At 34.8% G+C, this 27859-nt stretch overlaps 3 protein-coding genes and 1 pseudogene across 5 annotated transcripts; 2 read left to right on the top strand and 2 right to left on the bottom strand.

Annotated features, from left to right (window-relative positions):
- Positions 1-4549: 4549 nt before the first annotated feature.
- Positions 4550-6272, bottom strand: LOC142531669 (7-deoxyloganetin glucosyltransferase-like). The gene is made up of 2 exons (XM_075637890.1): positions 5737-6272; positions 4550-5659 (listed from the first exon to the last, which is right to left on the bottom strand). The coding sequence occupies exons 1-2, from the start codon at positions 6242-6244 to the stop codon at positions 4731-4733; spliced, it is 1437 nt and encodes a 478-aa protein (XP_075494005.1). The 5' UTR covers positions 6245-6272; the 3' UTR covers positions 4550-4730.
- A 1898-nt stretch (positions 6273-8170) lies between these two features.
- On the bottom strand, positions 8171-10086 carry LOC142531534 (uncharacterized; annotated as a pseudogene).
- A 3944-nt stretch (positions 10087-14030) lies between these two features.
- On the top strand, positions 14031-15127 carry LOC142531192 (protein EXORDIUM-like 2). The gene has a single exon (XM_075637263.1). The coding sequence runs from the start codon at positions 14072-14074 to the stop codon at positions 14972-14974; it is 903 nt and encodes a 300-aa protein (XP_075493378.1). The 5' UTR covers positions 14031-14071; the 3' UTR covers positions 14975-15127.
- Positions 15128-18457: 3330 nt separating this feature from the next.
- On the top strand, positions 18458-26659 carry LOC142531546 (putative DNA helicase MCM9). Of its 3 annotated transcripts, none has more exons than XM_075637719.1 (20): positions 18458-18630; positions 18941-19043; positions 19545-19644; positions 19748-19886; positions 20151-20217; positions 20880-21045; positions 22226-22325; positions 23000-23097; positions 23218-23283; positions 23447-23539; positions 23764-23880; positions 24039-24111; positions 24450-24516; positions 24780-24861; positions 24976-25097; positions 25193-25263; positions 25680-25789; positions 25872-25919; positions 25994-26146; positions 26288-26659. In XM_075637719.1, the coding sequence occupies exons 1-20, from the start codon at positions 18509-18511 to the stop codon at positions 26365-26367; spliced, it is 1977 nt and encodes a 658-aa protein (XP_075493834.1). In that variant the 5' UTR covers positions 18458-18508; the 3' UTR covers positions 26368-26659. The 3 variants fall into 3 exon arrangements, with proteins under 3 accessions (XP_075493834.1, XP_075493833.1, XP_075493835.1); XM_075637718.1 differs by having other exon boundaries at positions 25680-25798; XM_075637720.1 differs by lacking the exon at positions 18941-19043 and having other exon boundaries at positions 18504-18630; positions 23764-23889; positions 25680-25798.
- The last annotated feature ends 1200 nt before the right edge of the window (positions 26660-27859 follow it).

The following is a 27859-nucleotide window of genomic DNA, read 5'->3' as shown; positions in this document are numbered from 1 at the left end:
CGGCGAAATTAAGAATTTAATTAATTGGTTCATTTAATTAAGTCTTTTTTAGTATCAAACAAAAGGTTATATACAATGAACGGTCCGGATCACTCCACATGAGTGATCCGGGCCCACCTCCCTGTAAAAAAAAAAAAAATTGGCTCGAAAAAATCCGAGCCGTTGGATCGACCCCTGCAGGCAGTGCCCGCAGGGGTAGGGTCGAGCGAACCCTTTGTTAGCCTTCTCATTTTTTCTTTCAAAATTTTTAGACAAAAACTTGTGTGAGACGGTCTCACATGTCGTATTTTGTGAGACATATAAAGATTCGTGAAAGCGCTCGAAATAAACCTATTCAAATCTTTATTGGCCCACAATTCAAAAATTTAAATATTCATCATGATTTTATTTACATGCTAAATATTAATTATTTAATTAAGTTATATTTTATTGATATTTTCACAAGGGTTATGAATTCGAGATGGATTATCGGATAAAGATGATAAAAGTTTATTTTTGAATTTTTTGGGAACATTTTTTTAAGTGCATAGACTCTTTCATTAATCCTTATTTCTTGGGTTAATTCTTCAGCAAACTTGAAAAGCACGTTTGAAAAGGGGTTTAGCACTATTCGTACAATACTAGACTTGGTATTTTTATATAAACTAGTTTTCACCCGTGCGATGTGGAAAATTATTTTATTTGATAGATTATTAAAATTAATATGTATGATAATTTGTTTATTTTCTGTGACTTTTTATCAAACTGAAATGTTTATTTTCCATATACATATAGATCGTAATAATAAAATACTGAATAAAAAAGTTTTTTTTATATTTTGGCTGAAAATTAATATCATGCTTGTATTAGACAATGAATGACATGATGTGTTTATCAATTATATTGCATTCACATAGAGATGTCAATGGGGCGGGTATGGCTAAACCCAAGACCCGTCCCCATGAAAAAAACTTTGACCCATTACCCACCCCACCCCAGTTAAATATTCTTCGGACCCGGCCCACCTCGAATACGAAACGGGGCCGGGTAGACATGGAAGACCCGAATTTTTTTAAAATAAAAAAAGTAACCTTTCTTCTCACATAGCTTAATTATGAAACAGATAAATCTTTAAATACAACATTGTGGAAAATTAAGTCATGTATTCGACCACACTTAATAATAACAAACAAAGTATTTTCACGACTTAAAGAATTACATAAAAAAAGAGTTACTAGCTCTCCAAAAAAATCTTGACATCCCCAAAAATAAGTCATAACATAACTTAAACAAATCAATATAAAATCAGCGAGTAGGCAATATTTCAGACACATTCTTCGGGATCATCTTCCTCTTCATCAAGAATGATAGGACAAGTTGGTAAACTATTAGAAGAATTAACTACAAAATTAAAGAGAGAAAGTACATTGAAAAAATAAAAATGTAATTACATTTCAAACTGTAAAAAATGTAATTTAAAGAGAAAAAATACAATAAAAAAATTAAAATGAAAATACAATAAAAAAATTAAAATAAAACCGTGATTTATTTATCTTTCACCTCACCCCACGACAATCTTCGTGAGCACATCAATGCCTCCAAAGTCGTTGAATTAAGTCTACTAAGATGAAGACCAACTATTCTTCCACAATTGCTAAAAGCAGATTCAAATGCAACAGTTGACATAGGAATTGCTAAGACTGTTATGGTTGAGGCGGGCTACTAAAAAAATGAAAATTAATAAAACTAAAATCCCAAAGTATTTATATTCACATATATGGGACGGGTATGAGACGGGTATTATAGGACCCATGACCCGTCCCATACTCGGATGAGTCTGAAAAGTTGGACCCCAGACCCGCCCTATGACCCATTTAGTATGCCCAAACCCGCCCCATCCGCGCGGGTCCATTGCGAGTCTGGGTAAAACCCGGACCCATTGACATCCCTATATTCACATATAAATTTATGTACTATGTACAAAACATTAACTGTAACAAAATAAAATGATAAACAAGATACAAACTTTTAATGTGGTTTTAATTTCAATAAATAATTTAAATTAAAATATAAATAAACTAAATGGATTATAGATCATATAATATGAAAACAAAAACAAATTACAAATTTTGAAAAAAATTCCTCAAATACAACATTTGTCATTGAATTTTTCGCGTTGCTATTACTATCACATATCAAAATTTTTAGACCATTAGGATTCGTAACTCTGAATACAACAATGTACAACTGACCACGACTAAAAGCAGGGTTCTTCAAAAAATTTCTACATGAGACAATAATTGCCCCTGATTTTTGTTGATTGTAATTGCACATGATAAATCAAATGATACTCTCTTCGTTGGAATTTAAAAGAAAGCTTTAGATCAGAAGGCGTCAATGACATTCTTGGAATAATCACTTTATGACATGCATTACTTCCAGTAAGAATTTTTCCTTCCAAAACATGGTTTCCGAGCATTATCACGATCAATCTACCATTGCATGATCCAAGAGAATGATTTATGTTCCGCATCAACAAACCGAAGTTCCAACATTCAAATTTAACTCGTGATTGGGTACTCCAGAACATTTTATTCCATTTAAGAATTCAGGAGTATGCACATCATTCAGTAGATCAACATTTCTATCTGAGTGACACATCGTATCAGAACTTAAATACAACATTCAATCTGAATGGTTATAGATATCGTGTATTCATTTATGGACTGAACGGCATCAAGTGTTGTTGCCAAAATAGCTCTTTGTTGAAAATATGCAGTATTGTTGATATTATTGTCTAAAGACGGATACATGCTCTCAATTATTGCTGCAATAAAATCATTGCAATCTTTGATAAAAAATTCATCAGGAATATCTCTTGTCGCATAACCATTATTTCGTCCTCCAATTTTTCCATCTCCTAAATTAGCAATCCAATTATGAACTTAAATTTTGTAATATAAATAGGGCAAAAACTTATGTGAGACGATATCACGGGTCGTATTTTGTGAGACATATATCTTATTTGGGTCATCCATGAAAAATTGTGACTTTTTATTGTGAATATCGGTAGAGTTGACCCGTCTCACGTATAAAAATTCGTGAGATCATCTCACAAAATTCCTCCTCTCCTCTATATATAGAGATTACTTGTTGCGTACAGAACAATTTGTCAATTGACGTTGAGAAAGACTGGCGAGGAAAGCGATCCGAGATGGAGACCACTTATCCACCCATTTTATTTACGTTTTGAGTTTACGAATTTAATTGATAAGATAAGATAGTACTTTCAATTTTCGTTTATGAATTGTCAAATATATTACTTTCAAGATTTTTATTATGACGGTGACGACGAGATATCTATATATAGCAATGCACTGAAAATTTTGGTGCAAAATTCTATACATCAAATTCCTAAAGTTTCGGTCATTAATTTTTTTAAATATATATATATATATATATATATATATATATATATATATATTAGGACGTTTGATATTCATAATATTTATTTATGACTAAATAAAATATTATAATTTCATTTATAAAAATCCAATAAAATATTAAATTTTGTTTATTTATGAATGTCAGGATTTAATTGCCTCACATGTAGGGATGTAAACGAACCAAACCGTTTGTGAGCTATTCGAAGTTCGATTCGATAAAAGCTCGTTTGAGCTCGTTTAATGAGGCTCGTTAAGATAAACAAATCAAACTCAAGCTTTACAGTATTCGGCTCGTTAGCTCGTGAACATGTTCGTTGGTAAGTTAATAAGTAATCTTTTAGATGAAAAAATGATAGTTTTGATATTTGATTTATTGATTTTGCATATTATTTATGAAATATATAGAAAAATCTATTAAATTTATTTATTATAATAAATTTACAAATTTTAATAAGAATAATATATTTTTCTTTAAATATATAATTTATTTTTTAATTAATTTAATAAAAATTTAAATGTATAATTAATATTTATTAAGCTTGTTTAAGCTCGATAAAGGCTTGAATAAGCTTGTGAGCCATGTATATATTCGTTAAATAAAGCTCGAGCTCGACTCAATTATAAACGACAAAGCTCAAACATTCAAGAGTTCGGCTCGGCTCGACTCGATTATATCCCTACTCACATGGCGTTCTCCAATCATATCATGTGACTCTCTCTATATAAATAAAATATTTATATATACAAGCATAAATTTTTTAATTTATTTGGCAAAAACTTGTTTGAGACTATCTCACGAGTCGTATTTTATGAGACGGATTTCTTATTTGGGTCATCCATGAAAAAATATTAATTTTTATGCTAAGAATATTACTTTTTATTGTGAATATCGATAGGATTGACCCGTCTCACAGATAAAGATTCGTGAGACCGTCTCACAACAGACCTACTCTATTTATTTATATCAAAAACTTGAAACGAACAAGTTTTTTAATGTTTTAATTGATTTTAAAACCGATCCAAACACGTAATTTGGTTTAGCTTTAGAGTATGAACAAAATCCTAGATAATGTCAATTGGGAGAAAAATAAAAGGTGTACACAAAGGCTTGAACATTTTAAATACATGTTTTATTATAATTTCAAATCATCACACATGCACGATACAAAAAAAGGCTTGAAAATTAATTAAAATAAATCATTACATATAATCTCTGTGATTATTCTATTAATTTCATATAATTTATTTATTCTCTACATCATCTTTGCAGAGTGCAAAAACACGATTTTAAGCTCCCTACACAAGTTACGGCGAAAGCGCTTCTTTAATCAACTTGTCCAAATTCAAATAAGAAGAGCCTTCCGGTGCGGTTGCCTCCTCTGCTTTTCTCTTCCAATCCAACGCTTTCTCCTTCATCTTCCTCCCCTTCTCACCGCCCACCAGCTCTCTCACTAGCCGCTCCACTTCATCTCTCTTCACCTTGTTATCGATCTCCATCCCTATCCCCCATTCCTCGCAGCTGTACCTGCAGTTTGTTTGCTGCTCGGCGAAAAATGGCCAGCAGATCATGGGCACCCCGTACGAAACGCTTTCGATGGTGGAATTCCAGCCACTGTGGGTCAAAAACCCCCCGATTGAGGGGTGTTTCAACACCTTCTCTTGGGGGCACCAGCTGATTACCAAGCTTCTATCTTCTGTCTCCGTGGTGAACTCAGGCGGCAGAATGGCGGTGTCTCCTGCGATTATATCCGGGCGGATAACCCACAGAAACGGCTTCTTGCTATTCGCGAGCCCCCATGCGAATTCGCTCAGTTGTTCAGCTGTCATTACTGTTGTGCTTCCGAAATTTATGTAAACTACCGATTCGGGTTCTTTGGAATCCAGCCATTTGATGCCGTTCAAGTCTTCTTTCCATAAACTTGAGCTCATGGTATTTAGTCTTTCGTCGTGAATGTGATTCATCATCAGATGTAAAGGGCCGATGGAGTATATATTTGGTCTGTACATGCGGCGGAGTGCTGTGAGAACGTTTGCTTCGAAGGCTTCGAACGTGTTTAAGATCACTGCTTTGGCTTTTGGGATGGCTTGAAGTTCTTGGAATAAGAAATTAAGCATGATGTCTTTTGGATCGGTTGTTCTGATGAAGGAGGGGAAGTCTCTCAATCGGAAGTTTTCTGCCGCCGGAAACCAGTCGATTACTGTTTCCATGTAGCCGTTAGTTAGTTGCTCCACATCTGGAAATCGAACGCACATGAGTAATTTAGTAACCGAAAATATATAAAGTTCAAATCTTTGATAAACTGCAAATTACCTTTGAAGGGTACATATCCTTTCTCCACGAGTTGCGGATACTGAGAATACGCTAACAAACCACAAGCACTAGTGGTCCACAACATCACCTCCGGCAACCCGAACCTCTCCGCCGCCTTCATGGTGAAGCTCATAACCCCGTCGGAGACTATAACACTCACCGGCTGCCCTTCTCTGTTGAGCTCCGAAAGCAGGTTGCAGAAGGGTTCCAGACAAGTAGTTGAGGTGGACACACACAAGGACGGGATGTCCTGAATGGACTCAGCGTCGGAATGCGGGAGACCGTCTGGGATAGTAGCGAACTTGAATCCCGGCAGGCCGTCCAGCGCGGCGGGGCCTCCTGATTTAAGGAGGCGTCGGTGGTTGTACTCCGTGTTGACGAAGGTGATACGGAAGCCTTTGTGATAGAGGAGCTTGGCCAACTTGAGCATGGGGTTGATGTGTCCCTGTGCTGGGTAGGGTATGCACACGGCATGGCCTCTGCTTTCATCTCCCACCATTGAACCCATTCTTTCTAAGCATTTGAGATTGATGGTGGAGGCATTTCTTATTTATACTGGTGCTAGACGCATGTACCGTGTCTATTCGGTAAACTTTTGAAACTTATAAACGACAAATGTTTTTTCAAATGAGGTTGTGTAAATAATAACTACGATTTTGTTTGTCTGAATTTAAATATGAGTTGGTGGTGTGATGTGTTTGAACTTGTCAGAATTTCAAAAAAAGATACAAATCCAATTTGGACACTAATTTATCTAAGAGTCGATGAAAGTAAAACAACTGTCGTGATGAAGCGATGGCGGTGGGAAATTGCCGTCGAAGATTTAAGAATTTTGATTTTATTAGGTTCGATCTTTTACTTTTGTTGTAATATATAATAATATTCTATACGACAGATAAAATAATGTGGCTACCGCAATTTTGGAAGATTGACTCTTGAAGTTCTACTTCATTTGACCAACACATGTTTTGGATATTTCCGGGAGGATCTCTTTTAATAAAATAAGTCTTTTTAGAGCAATAATAATTTATTTATATTATTTACATGTTTTATTTTTGTGGAAACATGATTTAATCCGAATAACTTTAAGGAAAAAAGCTTTCTTTATGTGATTTATTTGGTCAATAGTACGTCAACATATTATTGGGTAGTCAAGTTGTACGTCTAGGAGTAACAATGACATCAATAATTTGCAAATTATTACCCATTTGACACATGGAATCTTATAAATATGACTAACTATTTTTGGCACGTGGATATATTAAATTTAATATAAAATAAAATCTTTTTTTTAAAATAAAGTCTATTTTTGTCCGTGTAATTTTTCCTTCACCTACACTTTTGTGATGTTTTTTCCCTCATTATACTATGAATAAGTATTATTATATTTTTTTTTGAGATTTTAAATACTAAAAATTAATTTGGTATATAAATAATTAAATGAAATAAATATTTGAGAAATCGGGGGAAAAAATCCTAATATTGATATGCGTGTCTTAATTTGTTGACGTGTTTTATTCATTTCGAACATCTATTACTTTAACGATAGAAGAACACATTCAAATTTTGATATTTAAGAATGCTATATATTTTAAGTAATTTATACGTAACAATTTTTCATACGCAGTTTTATATGACAAAATGACCGATACATGAAATTAAAACACACGGCGAACAACCAAAGAAGACGTTAGACCACAGCAAATTGCTTGTTGATAAGAGATTTGAGCTCCTTTCCATTGCGCAAAAACTTGTCTGATACGGTCTCACGGGTCATATTTTGTGAGACGTATCTCTTATTTGGATCATCCATGAAAAAATATTATTTTAAAATCTACTACATTTGTATTAAAACCGTCGCAATTTTTAAAATAATGACGGTTTTTGGCGACGATTTTCTGTTAACCGTCACTAATAGCGACAATTTTTGGTTAACCGTCGCTATTAGTAATAGCGACGATTTTAATTGTCTATAAATACTCGCATTTTCGGTCTATTTTCCTCCACATCTTCCACTTCTACAATACATTTTCCTATCTTGTACGATTTTAGTTTCGATTTAGGGTAATTTTTTTAAATTTCTAAGTGGTAATTAAGATTATGAATTTTATTAGCTTAGAAAGATTAAAAGTTTTTTTGATTAGATTTATTAAATTATAAAAGTAATTTTTTTATTTTACTTAAAAAATCAGCGACGGATTATGTCACATTAGTGACGGTGTTAATCTAAATAGTCGCTAATTAGCGAACAAAAACGTCGTTACTTAAACAGTCGCTAATCTCAAAAACCGCCGCTAATTAGAGCTACGACAACGGTTTTAAGTAACGAACATTCAACAACACTGTCAATTACAACAATTTTAAATAACCTACGACAACGGATTTTTTTCGTGTTTTTGTTGTAGTGTGACATTCCCGATTAATTTTCTTGATAAATTTGAAAGGAAGTGCATCGTCAAACCTGGTTCCTAATACAACACTCTGAGCTCGAAGGGCCGTAGCTGCAACCTAAACACGCTCGTCCACTATCCATCCACCAGCAACTACAGGAGTATCACGATCACGAACAAGATCGACTACTCTTGGTAGCAAAGTGATTAAGCCTTCCCGATGTGTTCCTGTCATAAGTAGGTGATAATTAGAAATGCAATGAAACATTGATAAGTAATCAAGAATGACGATCTGAATAAATTAGTTCATGCCACAAACTTTGCATCCACATACGTTTTTTATAGTAAAATGACAAAAACTTTTCATCCGCAAACTTTTAACACATATATATAGATATGTCCACAATGCATGCTCATCTTGTGGGAGAACACCAGGAAGCAATATGAGAGGAATCGATAGAACAGACGGGCTATCACTCCTATCCGGGAAAAAAATTCAAATTCTACTCATGCCCCTCCCTCCCCGATGTATATAAGATAACCCCTGACAACTCCCATAGCCCGTGAATTTTATATATGGGTCTATCCGACAATAGGAAACCATACTGCAAGTTCTTAACTTCATAAACTGATGCCATTTCTACGTTGACAAGGCAAAGTTTACATCGTCACAGCTTCCTAAGATGTGAGTTGCAGATGGAATCAAGCGGATGAATGTTTCAAATCTTCTAACAGAATCATATTAAATGGTTGAAAATAGTAACGAAATCTTTAGATTACATACATAACGAGAAAAAAACGCTCTAGTACCCGACCAATGATATGCCCTCCAACTTCCACTCCTTGAACAAGTATTATTCCATCTACACACCAATGTCAACAACTTTCTTTGCTTCTTCAAAGCTTGCAACCTTGACAATAATAGCAAACAAGGGCAAAATCTCGAAAAGAATTTTTAGAATCCAGTTATAATCACCACTGATTCAGACTGTTAAAGTGTGAAATAACATATTCAACTGAGATCAGCATATGTACATTAGAATCTAAGTGACAAAACGTGACTCAGACAAGAAAGCCTATCCACAGAAACCCCAACAAGCTCAAATGGATACAAAACAACATTTTGAACTGAGATCAAGATGCGCAGCCATGGATCCAGGTGCTGGGCATAGCCACGAGGTAAAACCAAGGAACACCGATAAATTGATAGTTGACGATTAAAGAAAGGCTATTTAAAATAACTTACTTGCGGTACAATCTTCACCCCAGCTTGATGAGCCCGAAGTACAAGATCTTGCGAACATTCACCCCAGTAAACCTGTAAAACTGCGACCTTTTCATCCAGTATGGCTCTTATGTTTTGTTTTCCTCATGAGGAAATGCTAGAACCTCGCCCACCCCAAATGGTTTATTTGTCACTATTCTAGTCTTCCAAATGAGCTGTGTCAAATGATCTGGTGCCTCCTTTTATTCAAATCAAATTTTAGACAAAGAAACTAATAATATCTAACCGGATGATAATCATAACCCATCAGAGGAAATCACAAGTAATTCGATGCTGAATATCACAAGTATATATTCACTCAAGGTTCTAGTCTTCCTACGATAATCTGGAGTGGTTCCTGCCTTTATGTAAATCAAACTAATAACCCACCAGTCAAGAACATTTAACCATCATTAAATTTACTGATAATTAGGAGCAGAAATTTCAAGCTGGAAAGAGACCATCTTTTTATTAAACGAACACTGGAAACTCTATGCTGAGACGAAAAGACATACACAATCGGGGTCCCGAAGGAAACCGAGGCAACCCGAATTAGCAACAAGTTCCGGGCCCGAAATATCCGGCCCTAATGGCGCCTGCACTATCCCAAAATCAAATCCAAGAATTCCTCTCCAAACCATGTCCGACATCAAGAATTAGTCTGCACTAAACAAAGCGAGACTGAATTGAACCATTTAAAATGTGATGGGCTAATTTCAGATACTCGATGGGTTGGCCCAATAGTGCAACAAGGCCCTTTCTTCTTTTTTAAAAATAAAGATTCACACTTGATGGGTTGGCCCAATAGTACAATCTTCGCCCCTAATTGATGAAATTCAAAATTTAGTAAATATCCAAAATGTACTCAGAATAATTCAAAATTGAAAAAATAGATTATAATATGATATTTGTGTATGATATAAATATCTAATTCTCCAATAAATATAAAAATTCATAATGAAAACCAAAAATATATAATTTTATTCTAGAAATGGCAATGAGACGAGACGGGGCGGGGGCGAGGTTGCCATCCCCGTCCCCGAATTCCATCCCAACCCTCATACCCGTCCTGATATCCACTTTTTTGGGTTCGAAGAATCTGCAAACCCGAAACTTCGGGGATCAACTTCCCATTTCCGTCCTCCTCCCCGTTTCAAAAATATGAATATGACAAGACAACGACGGATTCAAAGATTTTCTCAAGCCAAAACTTATTATTATCTATTATTATTATCAGTGGTAATATTATATTAATATTTAAAAAATATTATTATTATTATATTATTGATACTAATAATACTATTATTTTATTATTGATATTATTTTTGGGGCGAGTTCGAGGATGATGATAATAATCACATATCCGCCCGAATCCGTATCCAAATCCAAAAAAATCGGGGATTCCCATCTCCGTTTCGGATTTTTCCTATGGGACCCCAAATCCGTAGGAAAATCAAATCAATCGACGTTCATACACTGATGACAAATAGAAATTTTGAATACATACAAAATAAAAATAATCAACATTCAAACACATTTGACTGTTCCCATCTCTACACTCTCTCCCACAGCTGTCTCCCAAGATAAAAAGACACAAACTATGACTTTGATGTTCACATTTTCCAGGAGGGGCGATATTAGATTCTTTCGTGAAAAGGATATGTATAATAAAGTTGGGATATTTTCTTATTTAAAAGTATCCAATTTTTTTTTAAAAAATTAAACATATATAAAAATCTTTATTTTTATTTTTTTAAAAAAATCAATGTTTTGTGATTTTTAAGACTTTTAACTTAAATCTAGGAAAAACTATAAATAAGGTTAATTGATATTCATGTATTCGATTATTGATATTTGTTATCTTTTTTTAAAAGTAAAAACTTGTGTGAGACGATCTCACGGATCATATTTTGTGAGACGAATATCTTATTTAGATCATTCATGAAAAAATATTATTTTTATGCTAAAAGTATTACTTTTTATTGTGAATATCAGTAGGGTTGACTCGTCTCACATATAAAGATTCGTGATATCGTCTCACAAGAGACCTACTCTTTTTTTCATAATAAAAACATGGGGATTAATATTTTTACATGATTCGATATTGGCCAATAACATAGCTTTGAGATCGGCTTTATGTGATATTCTGCAAATAATTTTTATTTTTGATTGGGTGAATTGATTTGGTCAAACTAGGCCGACACAAATCGTGTCGCATTCGAATGATACTGTGGCGATTAAACAAAGCAAGTGGCTACCGATTTCTAACAAGGTTAAGTTTCATCTTTTTATTAGGATATAAAAAACAAAAATACTGAAATTTTATTGAGTAAATTATTAATTATAATTTTTTAATCAATATTTTACTTACACACATTACAAATAATGTTAAATATTTTTTACCAAAGACATCAATTTTTCTAAATATAAAATAAGTTTTATTTTTTAAATATTAAAAGTATAGCATTATTTTCACACAGATACACACATATATATAACTACTCATATTAACTCATAATATTATACTTTTTTTGATAATTTTTACAATAAAAATCTTATAATATCGACATCATCTTTATGTTGTTTAAAATAAGTTCATCCAAACACTTTAACAACTTATTTTTGAAATAAGATCTCACAACTTATATGTTCCTAAAAAACTTATAATATATAAAAGCTTATAAACTATTTTAAATAAGTTTAATCACCTTAAACTTGTAAACCGCACATATAAGATCGCTTCTTCCTTGGTTTTAATATTAAGACTTAGATCTAATTCAATTCCAAAAACTAACTCAACGAATGATGATTGTCCAAATCAATATATACAACTCTTATGGATTTTATCAATCGATATAGAACAACTAACAATTGGATGATATTTTCCTTCTGTTTTTTTTTTTTGTGCGGGTTTTAATATTAAATAATATGTATGATTCAATCCAACCATCTACATTATGCTAAAACAAAATGCAAATTGCAATATAATTATCATGTTAATCTTGATTGAATGGTCCACACCCTTGATTAGAAATATATTTAAAACACAAATTTGTCCCTCTTGGTAGTTTTACATGCCTAAACATAGCATTAACACGTCTAGGTGGAGGCAATTATTTGCAGAGAAAAGTAGATACCCAAACTTTTTACTATAAACGATACGTATATTGTTTTCCAATAAATAAATTTCATACTTAATTTCTATGCAATTTAATTAGCCTGAAAATTACTTTTTTAATTAAAAATAATGTATTTATGGAGAGCAACAGATCATGTACTATAATAGTGTACCTATAAATTTCTTAAATATAAATGATTCACCTCAAATTATTGAACGTTTAAAATTAAAAGTGTAAATCTCTTGTGAGATGGTATCACGAATCTTTATCTGTGAGACGGGTCAATCCTACTGATATTCACAATAAAAAGTAATACTCTTAGCATAAAAAGTAATATCTTTTCATATCAAAAAATAAAAATCGTGAGACCGTCTCACACAGATTTTTACAAAATTAAAATATCCCCAAATTCAAAGTCTTTATACAACAAAATCGGTTACGAGTCTCGGCCGAATCCGGAATTTGGGCTTTTTTTCCACCTCACGAATCAAATCAATTTATTTGTACAATAAATACGATTTATTGCTAAAAAAAAACTAAAGAAATGATTTTATTTTCATTTTACTTCTCAGAATATTTATTAATCTCTATCTCAAAATCATAAACCATCTTTACTCCCATAGAAATCTAAAATAAATAAAAATTATACCCAAAAAATATATTTCAATAGTGATAAAATTCAACATCACTGAACTCGTTACATATAAATATAAATATAAATTTAATGTAGATCACTGGCTTCCTACGAAAGGTAACAATGAATCTAATTTAAACAAAATTAATAATATTTGGTGGGGACCACTTCAAAATTGCCTCGAGGTACGCAACAAGCCTCTAGCTTTGCCTTGGGGGGGGGGGGGGGGGGGGTTTCATTACCAACCAAAGAGAGGCTTTGTCCTTGTTCATCAGTATTAGGTTCACCAATTTAGTATTTTTAGTTTAATTATTTTCATGCCCAATTTTTTTATTAAAAAAATAACCAATTTTGTATTTTGAAATTTTAGTTAACTCGGGAAAATAAATTTTCAAAATTAATTAATTATAAAAATGCATAAAACTAAAAATAAATAATTTCAAAAAATAGACTATCAAACGTATAAAAACATGACAAAAACTTGTGTGAGACGATCTTACGAATCGTATTTTGTAAGACGGATATTTATTTGGGTCATCCATGAAAAAATATTAATTTTTATGATAAGAGTATTACTTTTTATTGTGAATATCGGTAGAATTGATCTGTCTCACATATAAAGATTCGTGAGACTATCTCATAAAAGACCTGCTCAAAAGACATAGGATACAATACACAACACGCACACGATAGGCGACGGAGGTCAAAACCCGCCATTAATTAGATCACCACCGTTGACTCGCTACCTCATCTCCCATCCTGGCAACAACCCACTAAAGCCAATCAAATATATCCACGTGGCAGATCATAAATTGACGTCCCACACCTTACAGCTGTCCCCCCTCTGTAACACTCCTGGCTTTCCAGGTATAAATACCTACTCGTTTTTCCAATCAAGAACAAGATTGTTTCGGGAAGAAAATTAAGTATGGCTTCCAATTACAGCTTTGCCATTGGCGTCTACGCCGTGTTGTTTTTCTTTGTTTTGGCATCCTATTCCATGGCGGCGCTGGTACAGGAGGCGCCGCTTGTGTTGCAATATCATAAGGGGCCTTTGCTGAAAGGTATTGTAACTGTTAATCTCGTTTGGTATGGGAAATTCTCGCCTGTCCCACGATCGATTATCGTCGATTTTCTTCAATCCCTCGATGCCTCGACCGCTGTTCAGCCGTCCGTTTCTTCTTGGTGGAAGACGACGGAGAAGTACAAGAACGGTGGTGACAACACCGTAGTCGTCGGGAAGCAGATCCTCGAGGAGAACTATCCTCTGGGAAAGTCCCTTACGAATTCACAGATCGTCAACTTAGCTGCCAGAGGTGGGTATGGTAACGGAGTGGTGAACGTGGTTCTCACGGCGGCGGACGTAACCGTCGAAGGCTTCTGCATGAGCAGGTGCGGAACCCACGGGTCGACACGTGGCGCGACCCGGTTCGCGTACGCTTGGGTGGGTAACTCGGCCACACAGTGCCCGGGGTACTGCGCGTGGCCGTTCCACCAGCCGGTGTACGGCCCTCAAACGCCGCCGCTCGTGGCACCGAACGGGGACATCGGAGCTGATGGGATGGTTATTAACCTGGCCACAGTATTGGCGGGCACGGTCACGAACCCATTCAATAACGGGTATTTCCAGGGCCCGCCCACCGCGCCGCTGGAAGCGGTAACTGCTTGCACAGGGTTATTCGGTTCTGGCGCGTACCCGGGATACGCAGGCACTGTGTTGACGGATAAAACAAGCGGGGCCAGCTATAACGCGCATGGGGTGAAGGGTAGGAGGTACTTGTTGCCGGCGATGTGGGACCCTAAGACGTCGAGATGCTCCACGTTGGTTTGATGAACTGGGACAGTACCAGATTTGTCGTATATTTTGTGTGAAAATTTTGTATTTTTGTTACCAAGAGAATGTTAAGAAAATGAAATACCATAGAAAATAGAGTGATTTGTTATTTACGCGGATATGTTCTGTATTTATGAATATAGTTTTACATGTTTGTTATTTTATTATATATTTTTAAATAAAATCACATCACACACACACAATTATATAAACTCCGATCAAAGGGATGGTCACGTGAATTTCACCTCTTTCGGGTCGTCACGCAAAAGACCCTTCCGACGAGCTAGACCAAAGGCTCTCTTAAATTTTTCGTTGTATCGACTCATCTGGTTAGGGGTCTGATATTTTCTCTGTGAATATTTAAATATTGGTCCGGAGGAAGTACTTTTAAAAGGCAAGCAGTGTTGGGTCCTCGGGAGACCATTTTGTCGTCCTTTGGTGGGTGAGATTCTCCCTTATCGCTTACGAGGCCGATTCTATTTACTTATTTATCCATGCTATTGATTTCTAAAAAGTTCTCTAATGACAGAAATTTGTGTGAGACGGGTTCATGGGTCGTATTTATGAGACGGATTTTTTTATTTGGGTCATATATGAAAAGATATTACTTTTTATGCTAAGAGTATTACTTTTTATTGTGAATATCGTTAGTGTTGACTCGTTCCACAGATAAAGATCCGTGAAACCGTCTCACAAGAAATCTACTTATATATTATTGCTTAGTGTGGACAGCAGTTAATTATCTGATAAATATTCAATCTATTTTTAAAAAATGCATGTATTGTTTTCATATGGATTATATACCAATAATTGGCGGTGTGAATAAATAATTCGCATGGAAATCCAAAGTTTGGATAGTGATGTTTGGAGTTCAAAATTTAAAATACGCCCAATTATTTGAGCAACTTTCAATTCAAATATGAACGTCTCAACCAATAAAAATTATTTTCACTATTTTCGAAACAAGTACAAAAAACAAAGAATACGTGTCTTGTTAGACGGGCTCACGAATTTGTATATGTGAGACGTGCCAACCCTATCGAGATTCACAATAAGAAGTAATTATCTTAGCATAAAAAGTAATAATTTTTTCATGGATGACCCAAATAAGAGATCCGTCTTACAAAATACGACTCGTGAGACCGTCTCACGTAAGTTTTTGTCAAAAACAAATTCGTGGTGGGGTTTTCATTATTCAGTGATAATAAAAGTTGTACAGTTTTCAGTCGATCAAAGACTTGATTGTTTAGTTAGTATACATATCCACGGTTGATCCGGCTTCGAAAATGGTCAAGATTTCAAAGCAACACACATGATGTATGCTATATAGAAGGTGTGCAGACCAGAGGGGAAAAAGGTCGAAGATTTCAAAGCAAATTCACAACATACACTAAGCAACATGAGTAGTATCACCGAAAGCTTCATCTCTTTAAGACGGGAAGAAAGAATGAAAAACATCTGATGGTCGAGAACATATCCCTAGAGGATGGACTTTTGAGCATGTAAGGCTCAGAAGTAAGGGCTCTACCAATATCCGTAAGGAGATTGAACAAAAATATACGTCGATAGTTTTGCCAAAAGAACAAAAAGCAAAAAATTGGAGGAAATTACAGAAACAGTTAAGATGTCAGAGTAAAAGATGCAAGAAAGAATGGCTCTACCCATATCCGTAAGGAGAATAAACATAAGAGGAGCAGCAATGAATGGTGTCCTAGGTTGAAACCCTGTGTGAGGGTTGGAAAGTCCGGGGTGGAATTGCTTCATGCCAGGAACATTGGTCCTCTTGGCTGATACCTGAAACAGTATCAAAATACTTCAAGAACAAAAATGGATAACATATCAATCAAGAAATGATAGTAATACAATGTTTGGTGTTCAACGATATTGCTTTACGAGCCCATGGATTGAAAATGCCTAACAAACAAATGCAAGACGTGGCCTGACTTTCAACAGTCGGCCATGAAGTTCGGATTCATTAAGATGTAGAGCTTGTTCAACTGCTTCTGATATAAGAAACTCAGTATATGTAGATCCCTTCGGTTGCCTAAACTTGTTAGTCGAACAGTTACTCTATTCACATGCCCACAAGATTGGAAATGCTGCTGACCTTCCTATGGACTACATGCATAATCTACCTAGAAAATAATTTTCACCCATAGGTTTAGCATCCAGAAAGGAAGGGGAAAGAGGAATCAACCTAAAACAACAATAGAACTAGTAAGGACTATGTATTGAACCCTGTTAAAGCTGAAGCAGGCTGTAAGGTGTACAAAGATGGGACAAATCCAGTCACACAACTGCTGTCGGGTTAAGAGATAAGGAGTGAGACATTATTGTGCAATGCAAACAAACTCAGAAGTGGTTGTAGTTAGAGACCAACTTTCAGATCACTAAGCATATATATCAACATCTCTATGATGACAGGAACATAAGAAACAATTTGCAATCACGTAATTCCATAAACTGCAATAATCAATCATACTTTTTTATAAGTAAAACACCGAAAGGAAAAATTTAAAACTCCTGTCATAATGAGTTACTAATTCTAATACTATAGTAAAGTTGGTATTGTAAAGTATATCTACAAACATGAAAACGAATTGCCAACAAACACTGATCGAGAATGCACTTCTTCCTTATTTGTTTGACTGGCAGCGGCAGGATCTGTTTCAATAAAATCACCCGGATATGTATAAAAAAGAGGCTCTTGTGAAATACAGGAATAAAAAATTAGTTGGTAGTGTTCTTGTACTGCACAAAGCTTTCAATTACACATTTAATGTGGTCAGAAATCCGTCCCTCTTACAAAAAGTTACGGCAAAAATTTGTGTGAGACGGTCTCACGGATCGTATTTGTGAGATGGATATCTTATTTGGGTCATACATGAAAAAATATTACTTTTTGTCGTAAATATTAGTAGGGTTGACCGTCTCACGTATAAAGATCCGTGAGATCGTCTCGCAAGAGACCTACTCAAAAGTTACTGCTCTAAATCAAACAGTTTCCATTCGCATATGAATCTTGGCGTGAAAGTTTTAATATTCAGAACTCACAATTTGATCAGTCAATCCCAACCATTACATATTAGGGGAATTATTGTAAAACTAAACCATTGTTATTTATTATAATTATCCAAAACATTTTTTTACATGCTAATTTATATTCCACAAAAGTGCATAAAGAAAAATGCATTATTCTAATTAGATTTTTAATTTCTAAAAAATATATAATTGTTGTGAAAAAATAACATCCAAATAAATAATAAAAAATGTCATCAATTTAAAAAAATCTAAAAAAAATAATATTAGAATTTAAAATCATGTAAATAAATACAAATTTATTTTGAGATCGTGTCTAGATCAATTTTATGATATGAATTTGCAATCCAATTTGACTCATAAAAAATATATTTTATATTGACATGTATTTATTTATTTATTTTTAATGTAATATAGGCTCGTAAACTCTCATAAACAAATACCATTTCCCCCCGAACTCACTCCATCGATTCCTTTGCCACCTGCGAACAAATGGAAGACGAAAGTGAGCGCAGCAAAGAAATGGCGGGATTCTTGATCGAGCATCACTTGGACCAGCTGAAATCCATCATTCTCTCATTTGATCACCGCCTTCACTACCCTCTCTACGTTGAGTAAGTTAAGCTCAACTCATTTTACCCCTCGAATATCATTTTTTTATTACTACTAAGAACACGAAGGAACAGAGGGTGTGGAAATCTCCATTCAGAATGAATTTATGTTCTATGTCCCGTATTTACGGTACTTACCTATATAAAGGACGAATAAAGTTACTTGAGGTCAAGAAATTAACTTCCCAACTACTGGCAAATCGCCAACCAAGTGTAAAAATTTTACCGCGCGAAGAAATCTATTTTTCTTTCACAAACAGGTTAATGAGTGTTGATATCTGTGAACCAATCAGTTAATTTATCTTTTGGGCAGTTATGCTGAGTTGATGGATGAAAATCCACCCCTAGCACATCTCGTTTTCTCGCAGCCCGCTAAATACTTGGCCCTTTTCGATGAATCTGCTATCTGGGCTCAGGTATATTCGCAGTCTTATGTCGGAAAATCTTTGTACTGGTTTGCGGAGCTGAGAGTTTGAGATATTGACGAACATCCCCTAGTTATATTTGCAGCAACTGATCTAATATCTCTGTATCAGTCGTTTCCTGAAATTGCAGTCAGTTAATATTTGATATTTATTGTTGGTTGGTTCTTCATTGTCTGATAACAATAGCGGAGACTAGAATATTTGACTTCATATTTTGAAAAAGGCCCCATATTCATAGAGTTTGAGATATCGACGAGCATTTTCATATTGTCTAGTTATTATTTCCTATTTACTCGAGCTTTTAAAGCTAGTGGTGTTCTAACACTCATAAATTAATATTCGAAGGTAGAATTGTAGTTGGCTTACTTCTCCTATATGCTCGGCTTTCAAACTTTTTAGGCTTGTGATGTTGTAACGCACACAAATTATATTTACATAATGGGATGCCACTTATGTTGTATTTTTACTTTATGTGTTATTTTAAACCTGTAGAGAGTAGTTTTCGAGGATTTCCAGAAAATGGAAAATGCGAGTGTTAAGGATTTTGTACATATTCGTATCAATGTCTCTGGTTCTCCTCTAGAATACCCTGGTTAGTTTCTGATTTTGTTTTTAGCATGTTATAAATTTATATTGAAAATATCTCCACCAGATGTTAATCTTTCATGCGTTTATTTTCTTTCTTGGCTGTCTAGAAACTTTTCCTGGTATTGGACGTGTGAGAGTTAAGCACCAGGGGATTCTTCTTACTCTTGAAGGCACTGTAATTAGGTCCGGAGCAGTCAAGATGATTGAAGGAGAGAAGATTTTTGAGTGTCGAGTATGTAAACAAAGGTCTGATTTCGATACTTTCGCAATGCCTGATTTATTTAGACTATAATAGATCAAATTAATTGCTGACTCTCTTGAAACGTTTCTGCCATCAATCTGTACATCTCAACTAGTTTTCTTTTGCGTGAGGCCTAAATTTGGCAAACTGGTTGGCCTGAACCGATGAGAGATTAATTACAAATGGCTTCATTTGTATCGATGAAAAATATTTCTTGAAAGCATTATTCTCAAGTGGATAGTTACTAAATTTAATGGGGTCTCTTGTAGATTCAAAGTTTATCCAGAAGTGGAAACCAGAAATTCCATACCCAGGCCGACATTTTGCCCCTCCCAGGTCCGTCATACACACCATCAAATTGCACCTCACACATGCATTAGCTCAGAAAGCTGCAGAGATCCAGTATTTTATCTGCAGCTGGAGAACTGCTAGCTTTTGCGAGGTTACTATTGGTTGAAAGAAGTCATGTCTTCGTGTTTTGCAGTTTTCCTTCTTGATCGAACATAGTATTATATGTTACAGGCTTACTTCTGTTTCTTTTGATTTATTTCCCTGAATCAATCTCTAGTAGAAGGATCATTACAAATCTGAATATTTGTAAATGCCAAGCTGGACTGTGTTCATCAATGTTCTCTGTTGGTGCTCGAGCTTAGCTGTTCTCCTCATGCTTTCAAGAGTTAAATAGTTACTAGGAGTCTTGTAGCAACATTATGAGATTATTTAAAATTACATTATTTTACTTTGTAATGATATGATTTGTGTATCAGAAGTTGAGAAATTTTATGTGATAACCTTCCTTGGACTGAGCTAGCAAGATGAAATATTTGAGCTCTTAAAGCTTGGGAGAGAGATTTAACTAATTAGAGTCGGGATTTAGCTTACTTTGAAACGCTAACGTCCTAGATCAACTTGATTGCTTCTTATTGAATATGAGTTCGCCGGCAATGTTGGTTTGGATATCTAAATATATCATAATATCATGATTTTGTTCCATGTAGAATTGTGAAAGCTCACGGTTTCAGACGGTAGAAGATAACAAGACATGTCATGATTATCAAGAAATTAAAATTCAAGAAAGCACACAGGTTTTAGGCGTTGGAGCCATCCCACGTACAATACCCATTATCCTGAAAAATGATCTTGTTGACACAGTTAAAGCTGGAGGTATGGGTTGTGACAAATACTCCTTCCTTAAGTTTTGTTTCTCCTAGGATATATTGTAGCATTTAACTATACTATGCTTCAATTTGTTATTTATTGAGAAATACATGAACAACCCAGTTGCATGTACTATCCTTTTAAATAAAGGAAACTTGGTATTTACTGAGAAATACATGCACAACCCGTGTTTATGTTTTATCCATTTGAGTTAGAAGTGAGACAAATACTATACGCTCACATTGATCTTCACCAGATTAATCAGAAGTGGGATAACACTGTAGACAGTACATGGCTGAGATATTTATGGGGAAATATGTTTCAAAATTCTGACAGTGTGCGACATGTGTGCGTTATACAAATATGTATTTGTCTGAAGTAGCAGCACATGGAAGAAAAGTAAAGGTTCACATGCAGAAATTGAAGAACCTTAACTGTTTGGAAAGGTTTGCGGATGGGAGAAAATAGAAATAATTGAAAGTAGATTTGGCCTTAAGGATGTAAAAATGCAGCAAGTTATAAGCCGATATGGATGCTGTGAGTGGTAATATGAATGTTATGTTTAAGACGATTGGTAGCTTTTGTATTCTGGATGGTATTGGCTTTCTGTATGCTTGATTTATGGTGGCAATAATAATTAGATCGTGTACCTGAAAGAGAAGGTAAGAAAAACATTGCAGCATATAAACAGAGAAAAGGAGAATGAAGAGAAACATGATAGCCGGATAAATCACCTTGCGGAGATTGAAAGTCTTAATGATGATTGACTCTATCGAGGTGGACTATAAGAGGGATCATATTCTAAATGGGAAATTGCCATTTCATAAAAAAATGGGATCATATTTGAAGAAATAAGAGCATGACAAGAAGAATAAAAGAAAACTTTATTCTGTTTATTTTTTCATATCCAAGGCTATTGCAGAGTACACTTAAATAGCAAACACCACAAAATCATTTCTAAATAAAACCCCAATAAGTTGGGAGAATATCTTTTCTTACTAAGCTTAATTTAAATCAAATAAAATATTATCCTAATTTATTCCATAAAATCAGTTATGATTCTATCAAATCAACAATACTCACATTTGAGTACATGTATGTTTTCCTGCTTGTCATTTCAAAACTATGATTTGACTGGAGGTCTACATTTTATTGTAGAATAATTACATATTGTTTTCCATCTCAGATAATGTGACTGTTACTGGAGTTTTGACAGCAAAATGGTCATCAGACGTGAAAGATGTGCGATGTGACCTGGATCCTGTATTAATTGCTAATTATGTGAGGTAACTTGTTTGGCTCATCTTTTTTACTATTATCTTTTGGTTCAAATTTTACAAGATGTTTAACGTGGCTTCCATAGTTAGAGGAATGACTGACAAGCCTATCCTGTCTGATGGTTCTTGTTTAGATGAACTCAATTTCCCCATACTATCTCACAATGCATCGTGAATTCAAAGCTAATATTAATGACCGTGTATTATCTTCTTGATTCAAGCCATTCTTTTACTGAACTTAAGGTACAAATTATGCTTCCAACTTTGACCTCTTGGAATAGTTTGATGCAGCTGTCCTAATTTGAATACAAAACTCAAGAGTTGTAGGTCTGAGCAGTTTTGGCAGCCAAGTTATTAGTTACTGCCAAATTGTAAGAATATTAAGTGTCAAGTGGATGATTTTTTAGGTTTCCTGATTTCCATTTCTTATGTAATGTAACAATGCCTCTGGTTTTCCCATTTATCATAAATATGTTGATAGAACTGTTAACATCTTCCTGTTGGCCCTTCCATTTAGATTCCCCATATTTAGCTACTAGCTTTTGGAATTGTAATCGGTGAAGGATACACATGCAATATTTTGTAGAATTATGCCCTTCCGTAAGTCGTTATTATCACATTGTCTTATGAGTTGGATCTGCCTTGGTCTGAAATCTTTTCAAATTTTTTACGTCCGTTGCTAGGAGAATGAATGAGCTGAAGTCAGATATTGATATCCCGGATGATGTTATTGCAAGATTCAGGCAGTTCTGGTCAGACTTCAGAGATACTCCATTAAAAGGTAATACTCAATGAAGATCAAGTAAAAATAGAATCAGTTCAAACACTTAATGAAATTTTAATTGCTTTGTCTAGGTCTCTTTTTGACTGCATTCTCTTTATCCATTTCTAAATGGTTCAGGTAGGAATGCAGTCCTACGTGCCATCTGTCCCCAAGTTTTTGGACTCTTCACTGTGAAGCTTGCAGGTTTGTCTTGTTGATGGTTATTGTTGGAGGAGAGTTAAATTTTAAAATGAAAAGATATTTACTTACTTGACCTTGGCAATTTAAGATGACCTTTATTCATCTTTCTCTACTAAGTAGAACTCATTTTTAAAAAGTGTCAGCAATGATGTTTTCTCTTATATAGTTGCACTTACACTTATTGGAGGGGTTCAACATGCGGATGCTTCTGGAACTAAAGTCAGAGGGGAGTCTCATTTGCTTTTGGTTGGCGACCCTGGTAAAATTTAGAACTATAGTAAATGACATGCATTTGGGCAAACCCAACATGCCTTCCAAGCTTTTTGGTCATCATTCTAGTGTGAAACAAAAGTTGTGATGTCCTTTAGAACTTGTGTTGCGCCTCAGTTAGTCCTGAATTTGGAGTTGTGCTTGGATAGTCTCAGAGAAGTTTTTTTTTTTTTTTGGCAAACTTCCGTGTGTCTAATACATTTGATCAACTAGGCACCGGAAAGTCTCAGTTCTTGAAGTTTGCGGCTAAATTGAGCAAACGATCTGTTATCACTACCGGGTTAGGAAGCACCAGTGCCGGACTGACTGTCACTGCTGTCAAGGATGGAGGTACCACGGGCATGTCTTCTGTTAAATTTCTCTTGGAGCTTTATTTGGGATTTTTACCAGTATGGAAGCAGACTAGGAAAATTTGAGAATATCAATAAATTAGTAATTTTTCTTCTTTACACAATTTTGTTGAAGCACATTTGAAAACTTATTTTCAGGGGAATGGATGCTAGAAGCCGGTGCCCTTGTATTGGCAGATGGAGGTCTTTGTTGCATAGATGAATTTGATAGGTACAACCTCTCATTTTAAATTTATCTTCTTATAGATCCAAATGCTATTGATTTCACGTAACTTGGGAAAGATTTGTTGATGTTAGTAATTAGTACAAATGTGAAAAACAACAATTTCAAGTAATTAGATTTAAAGTTTCTAATGCCATTTCTGAAATTTCAATTTTAATGTTAGTATCTCCATTTAAACCGATTTCCACTGTTGACAATGTAACAAATTTCCTCTCTTTTTATTTGGTTTGATTAAATATCTATGCAGTATTTGTCACATTCTGTTGAATGTATTATGTTTCACAAGGGAATCACACTCGATGTTCTCACTAACACTTATTTGCTAGTATGAGGGAACATGATAGGGCAACCATTCATGAAGCTATGGAGCAGCAAACAATAAGTGTAGCCAAGGTATTTTTTAAGCTCCAGGCTGCTGCAAATGGGTCTTGGATAATATGTTTTTGTGACATCAAAAAATTATTATTCTATTTATCTTGATATATTTTTTAAAACAATTCTTTTTCAAGTAGGTATTATTGCAGCAAGGGAACATTATGTCCCTCAGTGTTTCAGTGTTTCTCAAATTTAGCCTCTTTAAGGGAGGGAAAAATATTTTAGACCTTCACTAGCTTTATAATCTACACATGTCTAAGCCAGAGAATTTAAATTACCAGGCTGGTCTTGTCACAACTCTCAGCACGAAGACAATTGTTTTCGGTGCAACAAATCCAAAGGGACAATATGATCCAGATCAATGTATCCTTCCTGTAAACCCTTGATATGATAATATAGAAGTCAGATAAACATAATGGTTTGTTCAAGTACTTTTGTCCTCCCAGTCACAAGATTTCAATCTTTAACGCATGCTAGCTCTGTCTGTCAACACCACCCTTTCTGGACCATTGCTCAGCAGATTCGATATAGTTTTAGTCCTCTTAGACACGAAGAATCCACAGTGGGATGAAGTTGTTTCATCTCATATTCTTTCTGAGGTAACATTTTCATGCAGTGGTCGATAATTTACCTATGCTTCAACATAGTATTAATTTGACGTATCTAAACTTTGCATGCTCTTCCATTGTCTCAGCATACGGAACCTAGTAAAGGTGACTGTGACCAAAACTTGTCCGAGATTTGGCCTCTCAACATGCTTAGGAGGTAATATTTATCGAAACCAATCAGCATTTTAAGGATCACACTGATATCGACCGTGTTGGTGCTTCCATTAGAATATAGCATCGAAATGTCATAAACATCTTAAATGCATCTGCTAACATGTTGATTTACTGTATCGCTCATGCTCATACTATCGGATCAACAATGTTATTTTTTCACCGTACTTCTTTACATTTAGTGCTTTTTGCTGATTGGTCATATCCAATTGCTGAATTCATATGATTGCATCTTAGTAATGAAAAAAAACATCTTGGGTATAAAAATAAGAACGCCTTTCTTGTATCTTTATGATGTTTTGGGGGGTTCAAATGAACAATTTCCTTTGATGCAGCACTGTTTTAAATTTGTTCACACACGGAAGAATTATAACATGACAATGGAGCATAATTGATATCCAGGTACATACAATTTGTGAAGGGTTACTTTAGGCCAGTCCTTACTAAGGAGGCTGAAAAGGTTATATCTAGCTACTATCAACTTCAAAGAAGATCAGCCACTCAGAATGCAGGTTTTGCATGTGCTAAACTGGACACTTCAAGACATTTTCATTTCTATTTTGTTGAGGTTGTTTACCTGAAATAATATCACAGCGAGGACAACTATTCGCATGTTGGAAAGTTTGATACGACTCGCTCAGGGTACCGTACTCAATCTAATAGATCTCTATTCCCAATCTGTGGTTCCATCTCTCTAACTTGTTAATTTGTTGAAGCGCATGCGAGATTGATGTTTAGAAATGAGGTTACTCGGCTGGATGCAATCACTGCCATCTTATGCGTTGAATCATCCATGACTACATCAGCTATTGTGGATAATGCTGGGAATGCATTGCACTCCAATTTCACAGAAAACCCTGATCAAGAATGTATCCTTTTGTCCTTCCAGATGGATTCTTAAAAGGACCGCACAAGATATAAAGCTCCAGGAATGTCAAATACTGAACGTTGAATATTTGAATAGTGCCATTATGTATGAGGTAGTTTATTCTTGACTTGAAGTGCTACAGACGCGAAGCAAGAGAAACTAATCCTCGAGAAGCTAAGCTGTCTCGACGAATTTCCTCACACAAAGATCACAGTGGGTTGAAGTTGCAGAAGAAACACGAGGCTGGTTGGTTTTCCTGGATTTTGTGCAAATGGTGATCCTCAAATAACTTTATCTACTACTCGACTAAATTGGCAAGTTCAACCGTTCTTTATCATACAACTTCTTTAATCTAGAAAACATCTTTTTTTATAAATCAACACCAGTGGGTTGTTCCAATTCAAAAACATTTTTTTCCATAAATTAGAGTCCAGATTACTTTGTTCGTGAATAGTATATTTCGAGCTTTTATTTTCAAGTAGCTCGCGAACATATTCAAATATTTTGAGATGAATTCGAGCATTGATTCGACTAGAAGTTGAGCAAAAATATTAAAAAATTTCGAGCTTTGATAACTCACTGTTTGGAATTCTGGTGCTAGTTTATTGTGATTTTTGTGAGATTGAAACTGTAAATTCGGAATTGATGGAACACAGCCCAGTTTTGATAACTTGTAAACCTAAGGATTTAAGCATATAGTAGTTATATGTATATTAACTTTGATCGTTTCAAATTCGAATTGCCTAACAGCAAAACTGTGTGACATTCGAAGACAAAGAGGCTCCACTCCAGTAACATCAAACTCGAGTTTCGATAAACTGACTGAGGAATACTCATATGGTATGTTTGGTATGAGTGATCAGTAAATGATAGATTATTAAACTCATGTTTGTCTTATTTTTTATGGTTCCAATTAATCAAGAAGCCCATGATAAAAAAAATCTATTTGGGTGAAAAGAAATCCCATTGTTTTGGGAGGATTTAGAATCCAATTCTATGTTAGGTATTTTTGTCTCAACAACAAAAAATGTAAAATTTATCATAGTCATTAAAATTTTACCAAACAAAACATTCTTCATCACTACACATTATATGTCCTTACCTTAAGTTTTATCATCAATCCAATTAGTTATTTTATCCTACACACCAAACATAGCCTGCATATAGACATGGCCTAAACATGAACGACATGTCTTCTGATCCTCCACTTCCAGTCTAAAATAGTGTTTCATCTCGAATTGGATTTAGTGGTTGGGATTGCCTTTGTGCATGGAACTTGCTGTTAGTATAGTTTGCAAGAAACAAAAGGATCCCTACCTGCATTTCACCAGTTGCTCCATTTCTCATAATATGGCACTTCACAGACATCCATCATCTTTGCTCGATCGCTCGTGCATAATGAAATTGTAGAAATATTCTGATTCAAATCATAATGGTGCATATTTATCTACATTATACTATAATTACAAAGAAAGAGACTCCTTGTGGTCTTATCAATTCTTATTCGCGAAACTATTACATAGTTCAATTTTGTGAGAGATATATTTTATTTGAGTCTCTCATGAAAAATATTATTTTTTTATATATAAATATGGACATGGTTGACATGTCTTACAAATAAAAATCCGTGAAACCGTCTCGAGACCTAATATTTAAATATATCTAGTTTTATATGATGTTCTATTAATAATCATCTATTCTGTATTATAATAGT

This window comes from Primulina tabacum, chromosome 17, assembly GCF_025594145.1.
Source record: "Primulina tabacum isolate GXHZ01 chromosome 17, ASM2559414v2, whole genome shotgun sequence".
Taxonomy (NCBI): domain Eukaryota; kingdom Viridiplantae; phylum Streptophyta; class Magnoliopsida; order Lamiales; family Gesneriaceae; genus Primulina; species Primulina tabacum.
This window is presented reverse-complemented; position numbering and strand designations above follow the sequence as displayed.